Consider the following 18,868-nt stretch of genomic DNA (forward strand, 5'->3'; position numbering starts at 1 on the left):
ATGGAAGCTGTGATATATAAATTTGAAGGATAAATAATTGCTACAATTAAGGATGGAAATTAAATCTCCACGTTCATTGGTTAAAAAGAAATTAAGAAGCATATATATACCCTTAGCGAGAAAAAATCATCACTTGCTATTATTAACCTGTCTCGTACAAGTTCTAATAGTGCTCTCAAAAGCGCCTGATCTATTGTGAAATTGTGAGTTTGTGTTCAAGTGAGAAAGTTCGTGATCCACTGTGAAATTGTGAAATCCGATGAACATGTACCTTTTGTTTCAGAATGTATCACCGTTCCCGAAATTAGCGAAACAAATTTAAAAGGTATTGATAATTCAAATTTATCACAGACGTGTTTAGCCAAATTGACAGTCGCGAATAATGGTGTAACTTTTGTCGAAAATCAGAAGGCTTTCATTGTTAACGGTAATAATAACAAAAAATACGCAGTAACATTATTTCCTAAAGAATCGTGTCAATGCCCAGCCACGGGTACTTGTTATCATATTTTGGCAGCGCGAATCACAATGGGGGACAATATTTCGGAAACAAAGAAAACAATTAATCTTAAGCAGTTGTCTAAGAATAGTTTGAAACGTAACGATAAAAAATCCGGCAGGAAAAAACCGCGACCGAATGATTGCGACAAGGAAGTTATACCAGCTCCGGATTCCGCCGCCGCCGCGTTAGAACAAGAGGATGTTGGCGACGACATTCCCGTTAAAAAAATCAAATTAGAATGTAAAGAGGCTTCCGATAAGGTTATTCCAGACGAAAAATGGGTTTCTGGGCTTACAGTTTCGCACAAGAAAAATATTTTAGATCCAAAAGGGTGGTTGTGTTCCGATATTGTGAATTATTCATTAGATATAATCAAAAAGCAGTTTGAACATATACATGGGTTACAGTTAACAAATTTTGCACCACTATTTGACGAACAAACTAAATCATGGAAATGCGATAAAAAATTTGAACATACTCAACCACCTTCAGTTCAGATACATCATACGGGTAGAAGTCATTGGGTAACATCTTTTCAAAATAACAATAACGAAATTTGTATTTTAGATAGTCTTAGCAAGAGCAAGAACCAAACAGTAAACACTCCATCTCTTGAAATTCAACTCGCTCTTATTTATGGGCGTAATAAGATTTTCTATTCCTATCAAAATTTTAGATTCTCAACAACAAGAAAATGGCTATGATTGTGGATTATTTGCAATTGCTAACCTTGTAGAATTTTGTTTTAATCCCGATAATTCATTTCAAACTAAAACCTCTTTTAAATCAGAAAGTATGAGAAACCATCTTGTAGAATGTTTAGAAAATGGTTTATTTACGCAATTTCCGCAAAATTCATCACAAACTCCTGACATTACAGTTTTAAAACATAAGATTTTAACAATTAATTGCTGTTGTTCTTGTGGATTTCCAGATTGGGTGGATGAAATGGTAGGCTGTGATTTTAAATTAGGGAAAAGGCTTTGTAATGTTTGGAAACATTCAAAATGTGCAGATGTAAATAATGATTGTACAGATTGGCTATGTATTGACCATTGTCGTGATTAAATTTGTGTTGTTCTATTGAAATTTGTTGTTTTAATAAACTCTCTGTGTTTTTATTACTTGTGTTGTTCACACCTTCTTGTAGTACGGCTTCTTTACCTGAGCGATACCTGAGTGCATCTAATAAATTTTGTAAATTTTTAGTGTAAAATTTCCATTCCGGTCAAGGTTTTGAGCATTTAAATCCAGTTTGATATATAAAACTATATATTATCTGAAAGGTGTATAACTAAGGATGAAAAAAATCTTGACCGAATGGAAATACAATCAATGGTTTTTATGATACAGGTGATTATTTAGAGATGACTGCACGATTACAGCATTCTTTTTTAACGAAAAATTTCCATTCCGGTCAAGGTTTTGCATACTAAATCTAAAGATATCGATTTAATTTTTTCACATTTTATAGGCCTGGTTGTTGTGATTAAAAAAATTGTTTCCGAATGAAAAAATATTAGAAACTTTTTGAGATATTAGGTGTTTTCTGAAGTCGACTTCGTCATTCCGGCAGCTGATTTTTGCGACCATAGCTCATTCCGGTCAAAGTTTTATGTATTAAACATGTACCTATCAAAAAAGTTTTTACATATTTCGATAGCCCTCTATCCACAGATTAAAAAACTGAAAACCGAATGATGATAGCTTATACCTAACACAAGTTATCGACCTTTTTATACATGTCACTACGTCTATTCCGTCGCCATTCCGGCGATTAGTCCTCACCGAGCCCGATTAAAAATATGTTAAGAATTACCATCTCATAATAGGAATATTTCAATAAATGAAAATGAACGAAATAGCGATTTTATCGGCATAGTGATGAAGTAAACATTTTGAAAAAAAATAATATACGAACTATAAAGAAATTCTACATTGTGAAATAGCTATTTAGCCGAAGAAATGAATTATACGATATATCCATTTTTGAGACGACCCTTGAGATACGAAAACATAAACCGAAACCGGAAATCGACTGCTTTCCTGTCTAAGAAGCCATTTTGTTAAAATTAGACTACTTTGGTCACCGAAGGACGGATAATAGGATTGACGCTCGCTGAAAGTGGAACCTAATCACTTATGACAACAAAAGTTGGCTAATGTGTATTCGCTGTCAAACAGAAATCAACGGAAATATAAACGTTTTTAATACACTAATCGGCAGACAGACGAACCTCCCACAGGCGGAGTTTAAACTTTTTATTTCGACCTCGTTGCTTTGACGGATGCGCTATGAATCGGAACACTCTATTACTTATACTCTCATATTTCACATACTCTAAACAACATTCTGCTTGAAATGGTTCGTGTCATTTAAGTGTGAACTCAAGTACTTTTTACACCATTAAACAAGTGTATTTCGCGTGTCGAAGGTTAGATGTTGGTTTGAAAGGTATAGTGCCTCACTGTCTGTCAGCAGCTGTAGCAGAGGATTTATCGGTTATTTTTTTCGCATGTGTTGGAAATTGAATTAGACTTCAAGTGTTGACAAGTGAAAATTGTGACATCAACCAGACAAAATGTTCAGTTTTATGAAACACAAGGATAAAAAAGAAAAAGAGGAAAAGAAAAAAGAAAAGAAAGAGAAGAAGGAAAAGGAAAAGAAAGATAAGCGTGAGCCAATGACACAAGATGAATTAAATAAGTTGGATGAAGTGAAAAAGGGCGTATTTCGACGCCTTAGTGATAAAGATAAAAGTAGGAAATCAGGCTACAAAGCTTCTGGAAGCCATGAGGTGAAGAGGGATACAAGTGACAGCAGCCTTAGTGGGGGTGGACCCAGCCCAACCCATGAGGCCTCACCAGAACCCCCAGAGCAGAGAGTGTCTTTGACAAAGCCGCAGAGGCTGCCCAGTGAAGGCCGAGCAGATAGAAAGGCTCCTCCATCCATAGCCCCCAAACCTAAATCAATTCTCAAAGGGAAAGTAGAGCAACAACACCCAGTTCAAACAGACATTGACGACACTGCAATCCTGCAGGAAAATACTAGAATGAATGAATACAATGCTCATGTAGCTGCTAAATCCAGAAAAGATGAAGCAGCATTAGCTAAACAGGAAAGTAAGCCATTGCAGTCACAGACATCTAGGTCATCAACAGAATTTGCCTCCCCTCAAAAGACTCCTGAAAAATCATACAAATCAGATTTAAAACTGCCAGAAATTGTCCCACCCAAACCTCCCAGGGTTAGAGAATTAGTATTACATAGGCAACCAACAGGGGGCTTTGGATTTACACTACGGAAAGCAGTTATTGTGGACAGTGCCGAAAGTGGAGAAGAGATTAAAAATACTGTAGTCTTTGCAGAACCAGGAAGTGGGCCAAAGGCTTCACTGACGGGATTGATACCAGGGGACAAACTCATTGAAATCAATGGGATTAATGTTGAGAATGTTTCTAGGGAGGAGATGGTGGAAATGATTCGTCAGTCCGGGGAGACCGTCACAGTGAAAGTGCAGCCCATTCAAGAACTCATCGAGCTCAGCGTTCGCCCAGGGGGTGATGGAGGGAGTGTAGAAGTTGAGGAAACGGTCAGCAAAGGGGGGACATTGAAGCGCAGTGGCAGTGTGCGGTACAAGAAAGGGGTAGGTACCTAAATTTTAAGTGACAGGCTAGCATTAGCTTGGCCATCAGGTTATTTGTAGTTATATGTACAAGAAAGGGATAGGTACCTGATGATAGCACAATTTTTAAATGACAGGCTAGTATAAGCTGAGCTCATTTGCAGAACATGTACTCAACTAAATAAGGGGTACTTAAAATAGAGACTTCATGACATTATCATTTACAATTTTTAAATGTCAGTTTAGAACATGCTGGCCAGTGGGCCTTGGTACCGTGAGTCTGAGCTGAACAAAAAGGTATTCTAGGTACATCAAGCATGTCAGTGCTGTTACAGCTGTATGAAAGAGGTGGTATAGGTACCTCATGTCAGACTCATTGAATATTGTTCCAGCATATGCTTTATGACTGTTTTTATGTGGTCTGTAGTAAGAACCACAAACAGATGTTTTCATTGTTAAACATGCTTAGTCACAGGACATGCGATAGCACCTCATTTTCTGTGCAGCGTGCACATGCATATTATTTTGCATGCATTTTTAAGGGTCTGATTGACTGGTTCGTATCTTGATAAAGGTATATCATTTTTTTCCCCTACAATTCTCTATAAATTGGCATTTCTTATCAGAAGTGAAAAGCAGATCACCACTTGATATTCAAAAGGGATGTGTGTAACTCATTCTATATTGAATAAGCTTCAACTGAATTTTCAATCGCTCAGGCACCATGCAGCAAGCGTTTTTGATAACAAGATACAAGATGATGCTAATTTTCGAGAGGCATAAAGAGAGAAAAGAAAACATTTTATTGGGGTGGAGCTGTTAGTATAAGAACCTTTGAGAAATTTTTGTTAGCACTAGAAATCTTTCACCTCCAAAAATTGTTTTTGCCTTGAGAAAAAACTACTGTATCTGACAGTATGACTGATACAAATAGTTAAGAGCTGTAATACATACAAAAATAAGTACATGTATTTATTCTGACTCTCAGGATGCTTACTAGTCTTGTTGCTCTGAATCACCATAACCTGAGATCGTATCAGTTACATGGTATACCCAATAGAATAGAATGTACCCTTGTTTTCAATTGTTAGGCCATTTGTGTCACCCACTTGAGATCAAAGAATGGCTTGCTGTTTATATTTGACATTGATAGGAAAGTAACAGTTTATTGTGGTTAGCCATGAGGACCGCATGTATGGGGGGTAGTTATGGCTAGGGGGCTTGTATTTGTACATTGGTCATCTAGCTCACAGTCAACAGGCTGTAGCTATAGACATAGATTTCCATCTGTCCTTAATAAATTCTACCAGTGCAGTTTGCGCTAACAAAGTTTTCAAAAATTTTATTTGTATCTGTACTATTTAGTAGAGGTATTGGATCCCTCATTAAAAAAGCTTCAATTTTATATCAGCTGTTTTATCTTGGACATTAATGCTGTCAACTAAGTGATGAATTGATTTTTTTATAGATGATGTTTATTTTTCATCATTTATTTTTACTTTATCAGTATATACTAATACAACTGTTAAAAAAATAACAGTTAAAAGTATAAGTGTTGTATTGATAATAGAAAACCTTGATCTTTATAACATTAGAATTAATTCTGTTACTTCAGTTGAATGCACCGCTGAATATTTAATTATCAGAATATATTCTCATTAAAAAGTTAAAACTATACCATTACTAACAAATTCTGTAACTATAAGGTTCTATAATCTCATTATGGTTACATTATGAAATATGGATTAAGAATGGCAAATGGCCATGAATGAAATTATTAGGCTAATTTTATTGACATAATAAGTAAACTATCATATCATGAAAAATAGATATTTTGTTAGATGTTTTTATATATTCGTCTGCAGTCTACCTCAATCTGCATTAGCTTAAGCCGTATTGACATTCATGTGTGGTGTTTGATAAAAAATTGATTTGTAGAACTATTTTGCAGACATTTGTTTCAAATAGAGACTTGGGTTGGGAATGCCTAATGTTACCTGAGGCAGTTCTGGAAACCATGCACTAGGAAAAAATTTCGGTCATCAACAATATGTTGCTGATTAATTAAACACAATGGGAATTATTCCTATTTAATAAAAAACTTCATGGAAGCTTCATGCATGTTGAGTAAATATTGTCACTTTGTGCAATGCAGTATTCAACTAATCAATATGCTGTAAAAAAAGAGCATTCCACATTTAATTATTGGTTTGGGCCTATCAGACTTTTAAGTTGCAGGTGCAGATGACATCATTAACATGCAGATAAGAACAAAATATTAGTATTGGATTATCATAAAGAGCTATTTTACTCAAATGAATTAAGGGATATTTATGATGCCAGAACTTGTGCCTCCTTTAGCATATGTTTAGCAACCCATGAACTTCAGTCGGTAGAAAAACACTGTCAGTCATTGCACTATTATACCGGTACACAGAATACTGTATTAGCAGTAAGATGAATTAATTAATTAGGTGTGAGGTGATTTGTCAGACACAGTCATTATGCATATACATACTCTAACTAAGATTCATCTAAATACATTTTTTAGCATGCATTTTACTCATGAAAATGTCATCTTTTTTAGACCACTCTGTGCAGTACATGCCACTAGAATATCTCCATTGTAAACATGGTAAAAGTGAACATAAATTTAATGACAAAAAGTCAAGAGGATTGGACACAAAGTTCTGAATCAGCTTACAAAGTCCTCTCCTTAAGTACATATAGCTTTAATTTGTAGTATGTAAATTAATAAATACATATATATGGCCTTAATTCTCACATTTTTCACTGGGAACTGATTTTAATCACTTTTCATTAATTTCTTGGAAGTTTGAATACCAACAATGTTTAGTGTTGTTACATATTCAGCATTCCACAAATCCACACATTCATGACCTTTTCAAACCATTGGCTGGACAGCATTTTCTGACAAGAGTTTCCCCTCTATACAGATAACAGGTAGTGTTTGAACAAAACAGTGTTGATTGATATGAAGAAAAAGAGATGAACTCCTATCTGTTTTGTTGTGTGGTCATGATGTTGTCCAGAGACAGAAGAGATAGCAGTTGTGTTTAAGTACCGGCCGGTACTACAGGGTTTCTGACTTTTCCTAAACAGTTGACTAAAACTTGAACATCATTACCTCACATGCCAATAATTCCATTAATTTGTTGAAATGAGGGCCCAGCCACTGATACTTAATGTATTTGAACCTCTTATCACAAATCCTTGGATATCTTTAATAATTTTTTCTCTAGCTGTCCCATGGAGTTCAAAATAACAAGAATTAACTGAAACAGGTAGGATATATGGAAAGGATATGGCATAAAGACATGTCTCTTGTTTTGAACATAATAGAGCCCCAACAGCTCATCAAAAATATTCAAATAATATTATTGCTTATATAAAAAAGTGATTTATAAATGTTATAGATATGGACTAAGTTTCAGAGTGCATTTCTTGAAGCATTGTGGAGTGATTGTGAAACTTGAACAGTCTGAGGCGTGCAGCCTTATGTACATTGTATTAATGTTCATATTCCTCGCCAATTTCTGTCACTCACAATGACTTACACTACAGATATTGTACTACAGAGAAAAATATCTTAAATGCTTGTGCTTATCAATTTATCAAGGTTTTTATCTCTCCTTGAGTTCTAAATTTAGAATTTGCACTGCTGGGCTTTATAGTTTTTTTCTTTGAGGGAAGTTGAACCACCGTTTTAGATAAGCATTGGAATTTATTATGCCATTTATTTTTTGCCTGTGAGAACCGAGCATTTCTTGCAAATCAGTACATGCATTAACTATGCAGGAACATTGGCAGCTAGGGAAAGAATCTGTCAGTGGACTGTCAGTATGGGGCAATTTGAAAGTGAATTGCACTTGATAATCTGAACTCCATGTATTGTAGTCTGAGAGTTTTAATGCAAAAGGAAATAGGTCTGTAACCGAAATTTCATGCACCTCCTGGTTCCAACACCCTTACTCATCACATTTTGAACTACCTAAACATATATCTCTAATTATGAACATTATGCTTGTCGCATATATAATTCTAATTTCATTTATTAATAATAAAACTACTGTTTTTTATAACCATTACGCATGTATAGGAAAGGGTGGAGGGTTGCTTTGGTTAGAAACAGAGCCAAGTAGCAGTTCCCAGCAACTGTTGGCTATTGTCATATCTACAAGTGTTGAAAGTTGTGGATCATGTGGAAGTACTAAATAATTTGAAGCCCTTGGTCGGTACCAGCACAGATCACAGTACATGTACTAATGATGGGGTCAAATAAACAGAGTGAATGGCTCTTGATGTAATAGTAATTAAACAACAGTCAGTCATCTTGATGCAAATACTGTACATTATACACGTCTAGTGTCTAGGTTTAAACCTTATATGTTTAAAGCCAGCTACTACCACTGTACTTTTCGTCTACTGTAGTAACTGTTCAGATATATGATTCATGTAAGCAGTGCATATCAGTAGTTTTGTTCCACATGCCCATGTTTTATATGGTAAAGGCAAAACCCTAAATGCATTAGAAATTGTGGATACATATATACCAGTATACATGTATCTACCGATCAATGAACATCAATGAAAAGGGCAAAGTCAACATTTTTTCAAATCCTCTTAATGACATAAACAAGCAATCCGTCAAAGAAATAAACCCGCAAAGATTAATGAAGTTATTTGTGGCAATGTTTGTTTCTTCGCAGTATTATTGGGGGTGTAAAAGGTTGAACCCAGTTGTAACAGGATTACACCTTTAAGTTACCAAACGCAAACAATCGTAAATATTTGAAATGTTTGGCCGAGTTTAAAGACTGAAGTATTATCCGAATCTGTAAATACTTTTTTGTCTGTACCGGTAAAGAAATGGTTCTTTTTTTCTTTTATTCTTGCTTGGTTTTTGTTTTTTTATTAGTATGGTCTGATTGTTTAAAAAAGATTAGAGCTAGCAAGGGGAACTGGTTTATACGCCTGATTTGTAAGCTTGCTGATAATTTGTCTACGAGTTGTAGATATGCAGATTTCCGGCTGTCTTTAAAAAACAAGACTGTTAATGAATTTTGTTAACCTCTCATCTCCCCCTCCAACCCCCCCCCCCACCCCCCCAAAAAAAAGTGTGTGTTCTTTGGAAACTAAAGTACCTGTACAAGAAGTTGTTACACGTAGTTTAATAAATTGCTGTTTAACTTGTAATTTTAATGTCCTAGCAAATTCACCACCAATGCAGTGTATTGTCAATATCCAAATAAGAAATCATTATCTGAAAATATTTTGAATGCCAGTGTACACATTTTTAGCAAATTCTGGGCAAAGGTGTTCATTTTTAGTTATACATAATACCTATTTAGCTCAAATTCATGAATAATGGGTAGAAAATAATAGTTTTCCACTTGAATAAAATCATAAAGGATTTTTAACCCTCTAGTGAATTTAAGACTTATCAGATTTTAGACTAATTGTGGAAACTTGATATTCAGACATATTCAGTACAATAGAAAAAGTGCTCTTGTTGGTGCGGATATTTTCTATGGTGAAACTCCTGCCTTGTTTACACATGTATGTAAAAGTTAGAGGCACTTTTCATGTTTGAAAATAAGGAAGGAGAGTAGGACTTAGGGATGAGGGACATGACAAAAGTATTAATGGGTATATATCAAGGAAACTCAGAGCTCTACATCTGTTCTGCATGTTCTCTCCTTGTGGTTTAACCGTTTTATGGGGAAATGATTAAAGGTGTCAGATGTTCCGTGTATACTAGATGATACGAAAGGAAAGCTTGGACTTATTTTATGGTTATACATAGCTTGCATTTTCTAAATTAGGCCATGATTTTCCTGTACTCACGTTTGTGTACTATCTGTGCTTTACCAGGCAAACATTTTGTTTCTTTTTTAATTGACTTTCACATGAAAATATATATATAAATAACATCCCAGCACTAATTTGTTTTACAGGAACGTAATGAATTTGAACATATCATTAAAAAAAAAAGACAAGGTCATCAGCTAAATTGAGCAAAATAGGGTCAAGTGAATCACCAGGCTATTATTGTATGTTTTCTCAAAGGAGTGAAATATGTTTGTTTTAAAATATTGTTTCATATCTATACAAAACATCAGGTAGTTTCTGTTTTAATAGTTTTATTATTGTTCTTTCAAGTAAATTGATTTGGAGTTAATTCTTTGCTTTAGTGATGCATAAAATTTTCATTTGGTGTGTAAAATTTCCATTGGACTGCCTCTTCAGCAGTTACTTCCCTTTGACTATTAATTGTATCAATGATCATTCTGATTGAGATTCTAAATCTTGGGTTGTAAATCACCTTAAGGTTCTTTATAATATATAGATTTTAATCAAGAAATAAAAAATAATTTTATAGAGTACTTTAAATCAGAAAGTTCACAAAATTTACTCAGTATTTTTGAAAATATTTGACACTGAAATGATTTTCTACTGGACAGTTTCATTAATTGGTATACTATATTTATAGCCACTTGAATCAATTAACTTTTTTCCAAAGCTCTGTTAAAAAAAGAAAGGAAGATGATTTCAAAATGATTGCTTGTATAAATGCTTATGAATATCATAACAATAAAGTTAAATGTGATGATTTAGATTTAGCCTTTTTTTTTTCAATTAAAACATCTTGTCATACATGTAAAGGGAAACTACTCTTTAAAGTCTTACGGAGGAAGTTAGAGTTGTCTTCCTTGTACTCTGAATCACTTCATTGAATTTGAAAAATGTGCCTGAAGCTTGTTTGTATATTGGGATAGACCATGTATATTCATAAAATTAAATGAGCCTTACACCTGGATTTAGTTACAAGAAAGAATTCTGTCATGGCTATCAATACATTAATGTTCAAGTTTCATCTAAGTTTATAAAACATAGAAGAAGCAGTCTTTCGTCTTCTTTTGTAAATGTGTTTGTTGAGTTTTTACCCCCTCAAAAAAACCTATGCTCAACACTGGAGGTGTGACATTTAAATAAGAAGACACAAATGGAATAAAAACTTCCATTCCATTTCTCATTGATTCGTAATGTTTAATTATTGATTTATTCAACTGTGTAAGGATTTAAATTTATTTACTTTAAGCTAATTATTCCTATCATAATTGTTGCCTCTATTCTGTTATACCGTTATGTTATATTTTCCATTGAGATTTAGTCTCGGCAACTGCAAAAGAAAGGTTGAAAGTTTGTTTTTTAAGACACTTTTACACTCCAAAATCTATGTGTTAAGCTAGTAAGGTATATCTTTCCTCCCTCTTGTTAAGGGTAATGATATATTTTGATCATATAAAAAGGTTAATAAGAATGTTTTGTCAGATAATTATGTATCATTTAAATCAGCTATTCACTGGATGAAGATCCGATTACCAACATTTGCCAGGAGGCAAAAAGGACTTTAAAAGTGTTTTCTCATTGACTTGGCCCCAGTCATTTTTACAAATCAGTAAACTTTCGAAGGCCAGCGGAGAGATTTCGATGACAGGATTTTTCTTGCAATTGTATCTGCTGCATTTCTTTCTCTCCCTCTCTTCAAAACGGGAATGTGTGTTGACACTGTGGGACCTAAAATTTTAACAGGATTCAATACCTGTATTGTTAGGAGTCAGAGGAAGAAATTTATTGTGTGTAGGACGTAGAATGGATTATTAGATGTTGTACAATACATTGTACGCAGCCTGTAAAGTTTACTGTTCCAGTTTTTATCTCAGATTTATCTGGCTGGAGAATTTTCACTGAATGTATAGATAGAATCTCTGTTCCAAAGTGATGTCTTAATTGGAGCATGTACATGTACTTGTTAATCTAACAGGACTTCATTTCTGTTCAAGTTAGTATGTATAGCCAGTGGATTGGTGTATATAAATGTATTGTGAAAAGCTTTGTTGGATAGCAATTGAATTTCAGATATTTATTTTCCTACTGTGAAAGAGAGGGTTTTGATGTCCACGATGGGTGATATTTATTGTGAAATGAGTACTTCCCTATCTTGCTCAGAAAATTTGAGATTATGTAATTATTCTGAGATAGCTGTTGAAGAATACTAGTGATGTGAATTAAAAAAAAACCTTATGAGACTGTCTTCTCCATTGCAAGGAGAGGCAGCTTGGAATTTTATTATACTTTGAAAAGAAGTGATATATTATAGTTTTTAATTCTTGGAAATATCTTGGAAATATGAGTGCAATTGTCACGAAACACGGCCCCAGACTGAAGGCTCACCCCGCAAATCTGAATCATGTAAAGCGACTAAGGAAGGTAAATAAATTTTTATTTTGCGTATCATCACACAGTAAATACATGTACGTACCTCGTATGTATTAAGGTATGTTGGGAGAATTTATTAATCCTCTTTTTTTTTGGGGGGGAGGGGGGGGGGGGTAAGGGGTTGCAAAAAGAAAGTGCCAAGAATAAGGTTTGAATAGATACTGGTAACTTTTCCCTGCTTATACATATTTTACACAAAGTGTTTGAGAGCATTAACTACTTAAAATAGGGAAAATAAGTGATGCTTCGTTTATGGATAGGAATTTTAATGTAATATAGCCATTGGTCAAATATTTTGAAAAGTAGAGAAACATTCACTATATGTATTAGCCACATGTACCTGGGTAAATTCAAGTCATTCAATTCATATCCTTCTGACTTCTAAATATTTCAACTACTTGTAATTTCACACTTCTTTCCTTTCCATTGAGTGAATGGAAACAGATCCAGTTACGTTTAATGGCATTAAACATGCAAGAAAGCTGATAAAATTTAGAGCCGTTAATTTGAAACCAAGATTTGGCAAATTGTATCTCTTCAAATTTTTTATCATCAAATATGTTCATTTGTGATAATAATTCTTACATGGAGATATATGAAAGGAATACACATACACATTATACCCACCCCTTTATTTGCTCTTCTTTATAGCTTGATAGCAGAGTTGGCTTAAGGGAACCACGTTTTAGACTCCTAGTCTGGTGTATTGAATGATTTTCATCTCTGAGGTCTTTTTTTATAGTGATAAGGACATGACTTGCTCTTTTTTTTGAGAATTTTTTATGAACTCATTTTCTTTATAGTCCTGGGGCCCCATCATTGCTAAAACTATAAATGTAAAGAATTATTGAGTATAAAAATCAAAAGCATTTAAATCATTAACATGATTGTATATATTTATAATTATAAACTTGAGGGAATAAGACAGTACTAAGACTTTAAGGGATGAAATAAGGATGTAAAAATTTACTCAACACGTATATTTATAATAAAAATATGCATGAATTTATTATAACATTTATATGTGAATTATAACTATAACAATATGTGGCGAATCTTGCTATTGCATTGCTTGCAATTACCTGGCTGCTTTTTAAAAAACAAAAATGATGTTACAAATGTTCTGTGACATATTTAGTACATGTATTGAATTTTCTTCATTCAAGGTATATCTCTCGGAGGTAAGGGGTTTGGTAGATGCCATATGACCTTGTTTTGTTTGGAAGTGAATTAGAATTTTTAGTAGAATTTGAGTTTATAGTGAAACTCACTCTCTCTCTCTCTATCACTCTCTCTCTCTTGCTCTCTCTCTCTCTCTCTCTCTCTCTCTCTCTCTGGTTGTTAAAAGTTTAAAACTGTTACACTTCTAATATAGGATGTTATTTAACATTTATTTTTAATAACATAACAGTTTTCAGAGGTTACAATGTGTTGATATCAAGTTGCCTGGATGTGGGACTTTTCAGCTCTGAAATATTTTGTGGTGAAGGATTATTTCTAATTTTTAGTTGACAAAAAAATATGAACCATAAAATTCATCAGTCTTTAGACAAGTGAGTCATAATTAAATATTTGGAAAATTTTACACAAGAATTACACATCTATTTACTGTTTTCTACACAATTACTTTCCCTAAAAGTGCACCCAATGTTTTAATTTTAAACATGGTTTAATATGTTGGTTCCTGGGCAGTTGAAATATGTCCCTGGACCCACGTCAGCCCGTGTTTGTCTTGTGATGTAATCGTCAGAGCGGGCAACAATCTGTTTGTACATAGATTTAGTAAACACGTCTCTTGATTAGTCTGATAAAAGACCATGTATTTGCAATAGATCTAGAAATGCAAATTGCCAGAGTTTTGCCAGTTTTAACACTTAATAGTCATTTGCTTTACATTAGGTTCCAATTTTTAGGTTGAGGCTTGGTGTTAATTATTTAATGTTTTAGAAAATATTTTTTCGGATTTTAATGCCTGCTGTTATTTCTAATGCATAAATAAAAGGGGTAAAGCTAAGTTTTCACACAAAGTTTATTTAATTTACCGCTGTTTTACAGTGTGAAAGATATAAAAAAAGGATCATAGCCAAAAACTATCCCAATGTCTACAATTATGTAAAGATAGATAACTCTTGAAAGCAATCAAAAGGAAATTTTGTTGTACATGTATAAATAAAAATGAATAATTGAGAAATCTTCTTGTTGAAAACTGGCTGACACTGCTGCAAGACCTAGCTAACACACTGTGAACATTATATAAGTGTTTGGAACCCATTGTATGCCCTGTCATGCCTCATAGCTAATGGTCTATTTGATGTAGAATACTACATGTTGAGCCATTTACAAAAAGCTTTTGCTGTTCTATTTGACCCACAGGGGGAATATTGTGTGGCCACCAGTGACCAAGACAGCGGGTTTATTCAAGAAAAAAAGATATTGCAAGAAAGAATGCCACAATAGATGGATGCAATCTCATTCGTAATGACCCAGCATATTTAGTTTTTCGGATGTTTTTGATTGCAATCACAGGATGTTTTTTAATTACTCAATTGTCATTTTGAGACCTATTTTGTTTCAACGTATTGTTGCAAGGTTCAATTGAAGCATCAGATAGTATTGTTTAGGAGCGAGCTAAGGCAGATTTTGTTGTGTTCCAAGACACTTTGCAGAAACACCTGAGATACAAGAAGGAATTTTGTACGGAGGACCCTTCAGTGGTGTTTACATATAGATAGCTCTGGTGATTTAGGGACAGCAAGATGCCGACAGACATTGATATTTTGTGCAAATAGGGTTTTATTGATTCAAAAGGTGGAAGTCCTTCTGAAGAAAAAAACTTTTTTTTTGGAGGAGACCAAATTATCTATTAAGGTGATAGTCTGTCTCACTTCCAGGTTGGGTTTTAACTGCATATCCGCCGTACCTGTGTCATTAATTACTTTCAGAGTGGAAAAGAGGTCAGATTTTTTGTGAAGTTGGTGGACATCAAAGGATGAAAAAGGAAAATTTCGAGATAAAAAGTTATTGTGGGTGACATGGTCACTGACAGGTAGTACTTGTATGGGATTAGAGTTACCAAGCATTGCATCTGTTAACATTGTGGACCAGTTTGAAGAAGATTTGACCCATTAGCAAATCCTTTGGACCTATATTCTGTTATTTCATTGAACCCATTGGACAAATCTGAAAGGAGACTAGCTAGAGTTCCTTTTGAGTGGACTTAATGGAGAAAAGGGAAAGCAGGTGCTTTGGCCGAGGCTCAGGAGAATACACAAGAAGTATGGATCAGTGATCATTGGCACACACACCTTTAAATGTATCCCCTGAACATATAGGCGATTGACAGTTTAAGATTTTATCCACCATTCATACTTCATAGTATTGGGAAGATAATAGCCCCATACCTATTCAACAAACTTTTACAAACTCTGCATTGAAAAGATAAAAGCGTGAAAAATATTCTTTTGCTTCCTCCCTTTCGTCCAAGTTTAGTGTGGAGATGTAAACATAGCCAACCTGTGTTACAGAACAAGCTGTTCGACCATTTCCAAGCTTATTTCTCTGGAACCTTTTTGGACAGGTGATGGTTTAAATTGGAAAATTTTTATTTGACCATACTTGGACCTAATCTATAATGAAATGGATACTCAAATTGGGAGATGTTTTATCTAGTTGAGTGCTGATTGGAAAGTAGACGTGCATGTCGTTTTGACTCGGAGGAGAGTTTTAGCACGAGTGATTTGACAGATAACCGACTTGATTTTGGAAAAACTACACCTGCGAGTCCTCAACCTTGTGTAATTGGAGAAATAAGTGTTCGTGCTAATGAATACATATTAACAAAAATCAGAAACTTAGCCGTGTTTCATTTTGTTTAAGATTGAAAAGTTCCTGGACTGCTTTTATTTACATACTGCAGAGTGGAGTGAAAAAGTTATATTATATCAGAGTTTCATATTTTTTTTTTAAAGTGACTTTTTAGGCACATTGTTTTGTATGTGTGCACATTTTTGTGTCCCAATTGTGGGAAGACTGACTAATTAAGACATATGTTAATTAATCAAGACGTGTCCCATTTTCCAAATTTTCAAGCAGCTATTTTAGGAGCAGTAGAATTTTTTTCTGTTGACCTTCAGAAGGAGCTAGGACAAGGTTGAACTGCATCAAATCCCAGGTTGTTACAAGACACACAGAAGGAAGATGAATGCCTATTACCTTTCATAGTAAGAAGAGGAATGCATTAGCCACATAATTTAAAGATCCTTTTATCATAAGTAGGGGTAAACTTGAACAAAGACCTTATAGTATGTGATGATTCTAAACAAAGCCCCGTCCTGTTACAAGATTCCGGATAATTATTGACACTCAGGTGCTTCTTACCTACCATTTTACCTTTCCGGGGATTAAAATCTGGCGCTTCTTCAAATCGGGGCTTCTGGTACAGATAAATTGTGGGGCCACAGTGGGCTGGAGATATTAATAGGGCACTGGAGTGGGAAACCATCAACAACCATAAACATCTCTGGAGCTTCTACATTTTTTTTTTTTGAAGTAAAAGTGTGACAAATGAATTTTCACGGATGCCTTATAGTTTGATGTGGCATAATTCATACGGGAATTCTTATCATTTACATATCTAGTGGAATAAAAGGTATGTTCAAATGTAAAGGTGTCATGGTACGGTAAAGAACATCCTTTTGAAATCGGAGTTCAACCATTGATCGGTGTGGAATTACAATCATAGAATATTTTAAACTAAGTCTTGCAGGAGACAATTTTTGTGGTTTGATTTTACTTGGATTGTGATATTTTTTTTGTTGAATTTTGAATTTTCTTAAGAAAATTTCTTGGAAGCAAGATGAGCTCAAATTCACAAAGAAGAAGATCAGGGGTCAAGGGAGATGCTGCCAAAAGCAAGACTCATTCCGAAAGGCCAAAAACACCTACCTCAGGGGGAGGAGGAAATAGAAGGAAATCGGAGCCTCCTAAAGGACTACCCTTGCAGAACAAATCTAATGGACATGGGGATGACCTCAAAAATGTACAAATGGATTTTCCAGCCATATCTCCAGGAAATGGTGGAAAATCCAAATGGGATAACTTAAGTCGAGGCACCATTTCATCCAGCCTAAAGAAAAGTGGCAGCGGAGCTATGGATACAGGAAATCCAGAAATGAAAAGAAGTGTGAGTGTGACGTTTGATTTGAAGTCTGATAAAGGATCAAAACAGAAACTGTCTCAAACTTCTGTTGAGCCCAACCAAATGAAGAGAAGCACCAGTGGTGAACTTCACCAAAGGCAGCTAATGCAAAGATCAATTTCAAAAGAGGACTTCAGAGCAACTCAGGAGGAAGTTGAGAAGAGAATGCATAGAACTGTCTCTTTTAATGACAATCTTGCAGGTTTGAATTCAAATGGGAAAGTTCCAGAGGTAGAAAATTCAGTGAAACTAAGACATCCAAAGGTGGAAAATATGAGTTCCATGCAGGATAGTCCAGAGGGTGGGGAGGTTGTGGTGAAAAGGAGAGGTGGAAAAAGACGCTCAGATCCACCTAACAAGAGGTGGAGTCTCAATCTTCCACTGGAGAGTGGATCGGGTGTTGGAAGTGGAAGAGATCTTAAATCTCCTTCCATCCTTGGAAGTAGAACAAGTAAACGGAGAGTGCCTTCTGGAGATTATACATCTTATGCTCCTATTTTGAATGCAGCAACCAGTTCTTTGGATTTGGATAAGATCATTCAAATGTACAAAGTTGATGAAAATTTTGCCATTCCAGAGGTATGTTTTGGGGACAATTAGAGGCTATAATATTTGATTAAGGAACTGTTTTGATTGCTGTCAAGAATTATGTAGAAGAATTATTCCTTTGCAGTAGTACTAGTTAATGCTCTACCTTCAGTCTTTATCTGGTGCATGTGAATTTCTCATTTCATTTTCCAGCTATATTTGAATTTGATCCAAAGCTAATCTTAAAAAAAATGGACTTGAATGACCTTAAATGTCTGAATACCTGGTAAAGTTTACATGATGGCTTTCAGTATCAAGTTTCAGTCCTATTTCACTGTTGATACATTGAGAGCAAACAGTGTTACAAGGGTTGGGATGTCTCAGAAGTCCCTGTGTATTTTGCCGCTAGACCTTGACATGGTTTTTTCTCATTGCTTATCAATGGTTATTCCGATTGTTGAATGATTGAAGGGGAGATCTGTCTGTAAGGCTAACTGGGTAACAAGAAGTGCACTCAAAAAACCTGGTTTTTATCTGTTGCAACATTTTGGATAAATTTGATGTTATCACCAATTTAATACATGGTGACGAACAGCTGGAATGTTTAATTTCTTAGTTTGATAGAAACTGATTTACAATATAACTCCAATATTGCAGATGAATACTTACCAGTATTTCTAAATCATGTCAAAAAATATTTATCAAATATTT

At 34.7% G+C, this 18,868-nt stretch overlaps 1 protein-coding gene across 6 annotated transcripts in view; it reads left to right on the forward strand.

The window, feature by feature from the left end:
* The first annotated feature begins 2,526 nt into the window (after positions 1 to 2,526).
* LOC105344718 (unconventional myosin-XVIIIa) overlaps positions 2,527 to 18,868 on the forward strand; it is a 49,233-nt gene continuing 32,891 nt past the window's right edge. For 2 of the 6 annotated variants that reach the window (XM_011452566.4, XM_011452564.4), the window contains exon 1: positions 2,528 to 4,149. In XM_011452566.4, the coding sequence (XP_011450868.3) occupies positions 3,085 to 4,149 (1,065 nt within the window). In that variant the 5' untranslated portion in view covers positions 2,528 to 3,084. Of the gene's footprint in view, positions 4,150 to 12,149; positions 12,424 to 13,598; positions 13,614 to 15,002; positions 18,209 to 18,868 lie in introns of those variants that run through there. The other 4 variants (XM_011452568.4, XM_011452563.4, XM_011452570.4 and 1 more) reach the window with 4 other exon arrangements.

This window comes from Magallana gigas, chromosome 3 (genome assembly GCF_963853765.1).
Source record: "Magallana gigas chromosome 3, xbMagGiga1.1, whole genome shotgun sequence".
In the NCBI taxonomy this organism is placed as follows: Eukaryota; Metazoa; Mollusca; class Bivalvia; order Ostreida; family Ostreidae; genus Magallana; species Magallana gigas.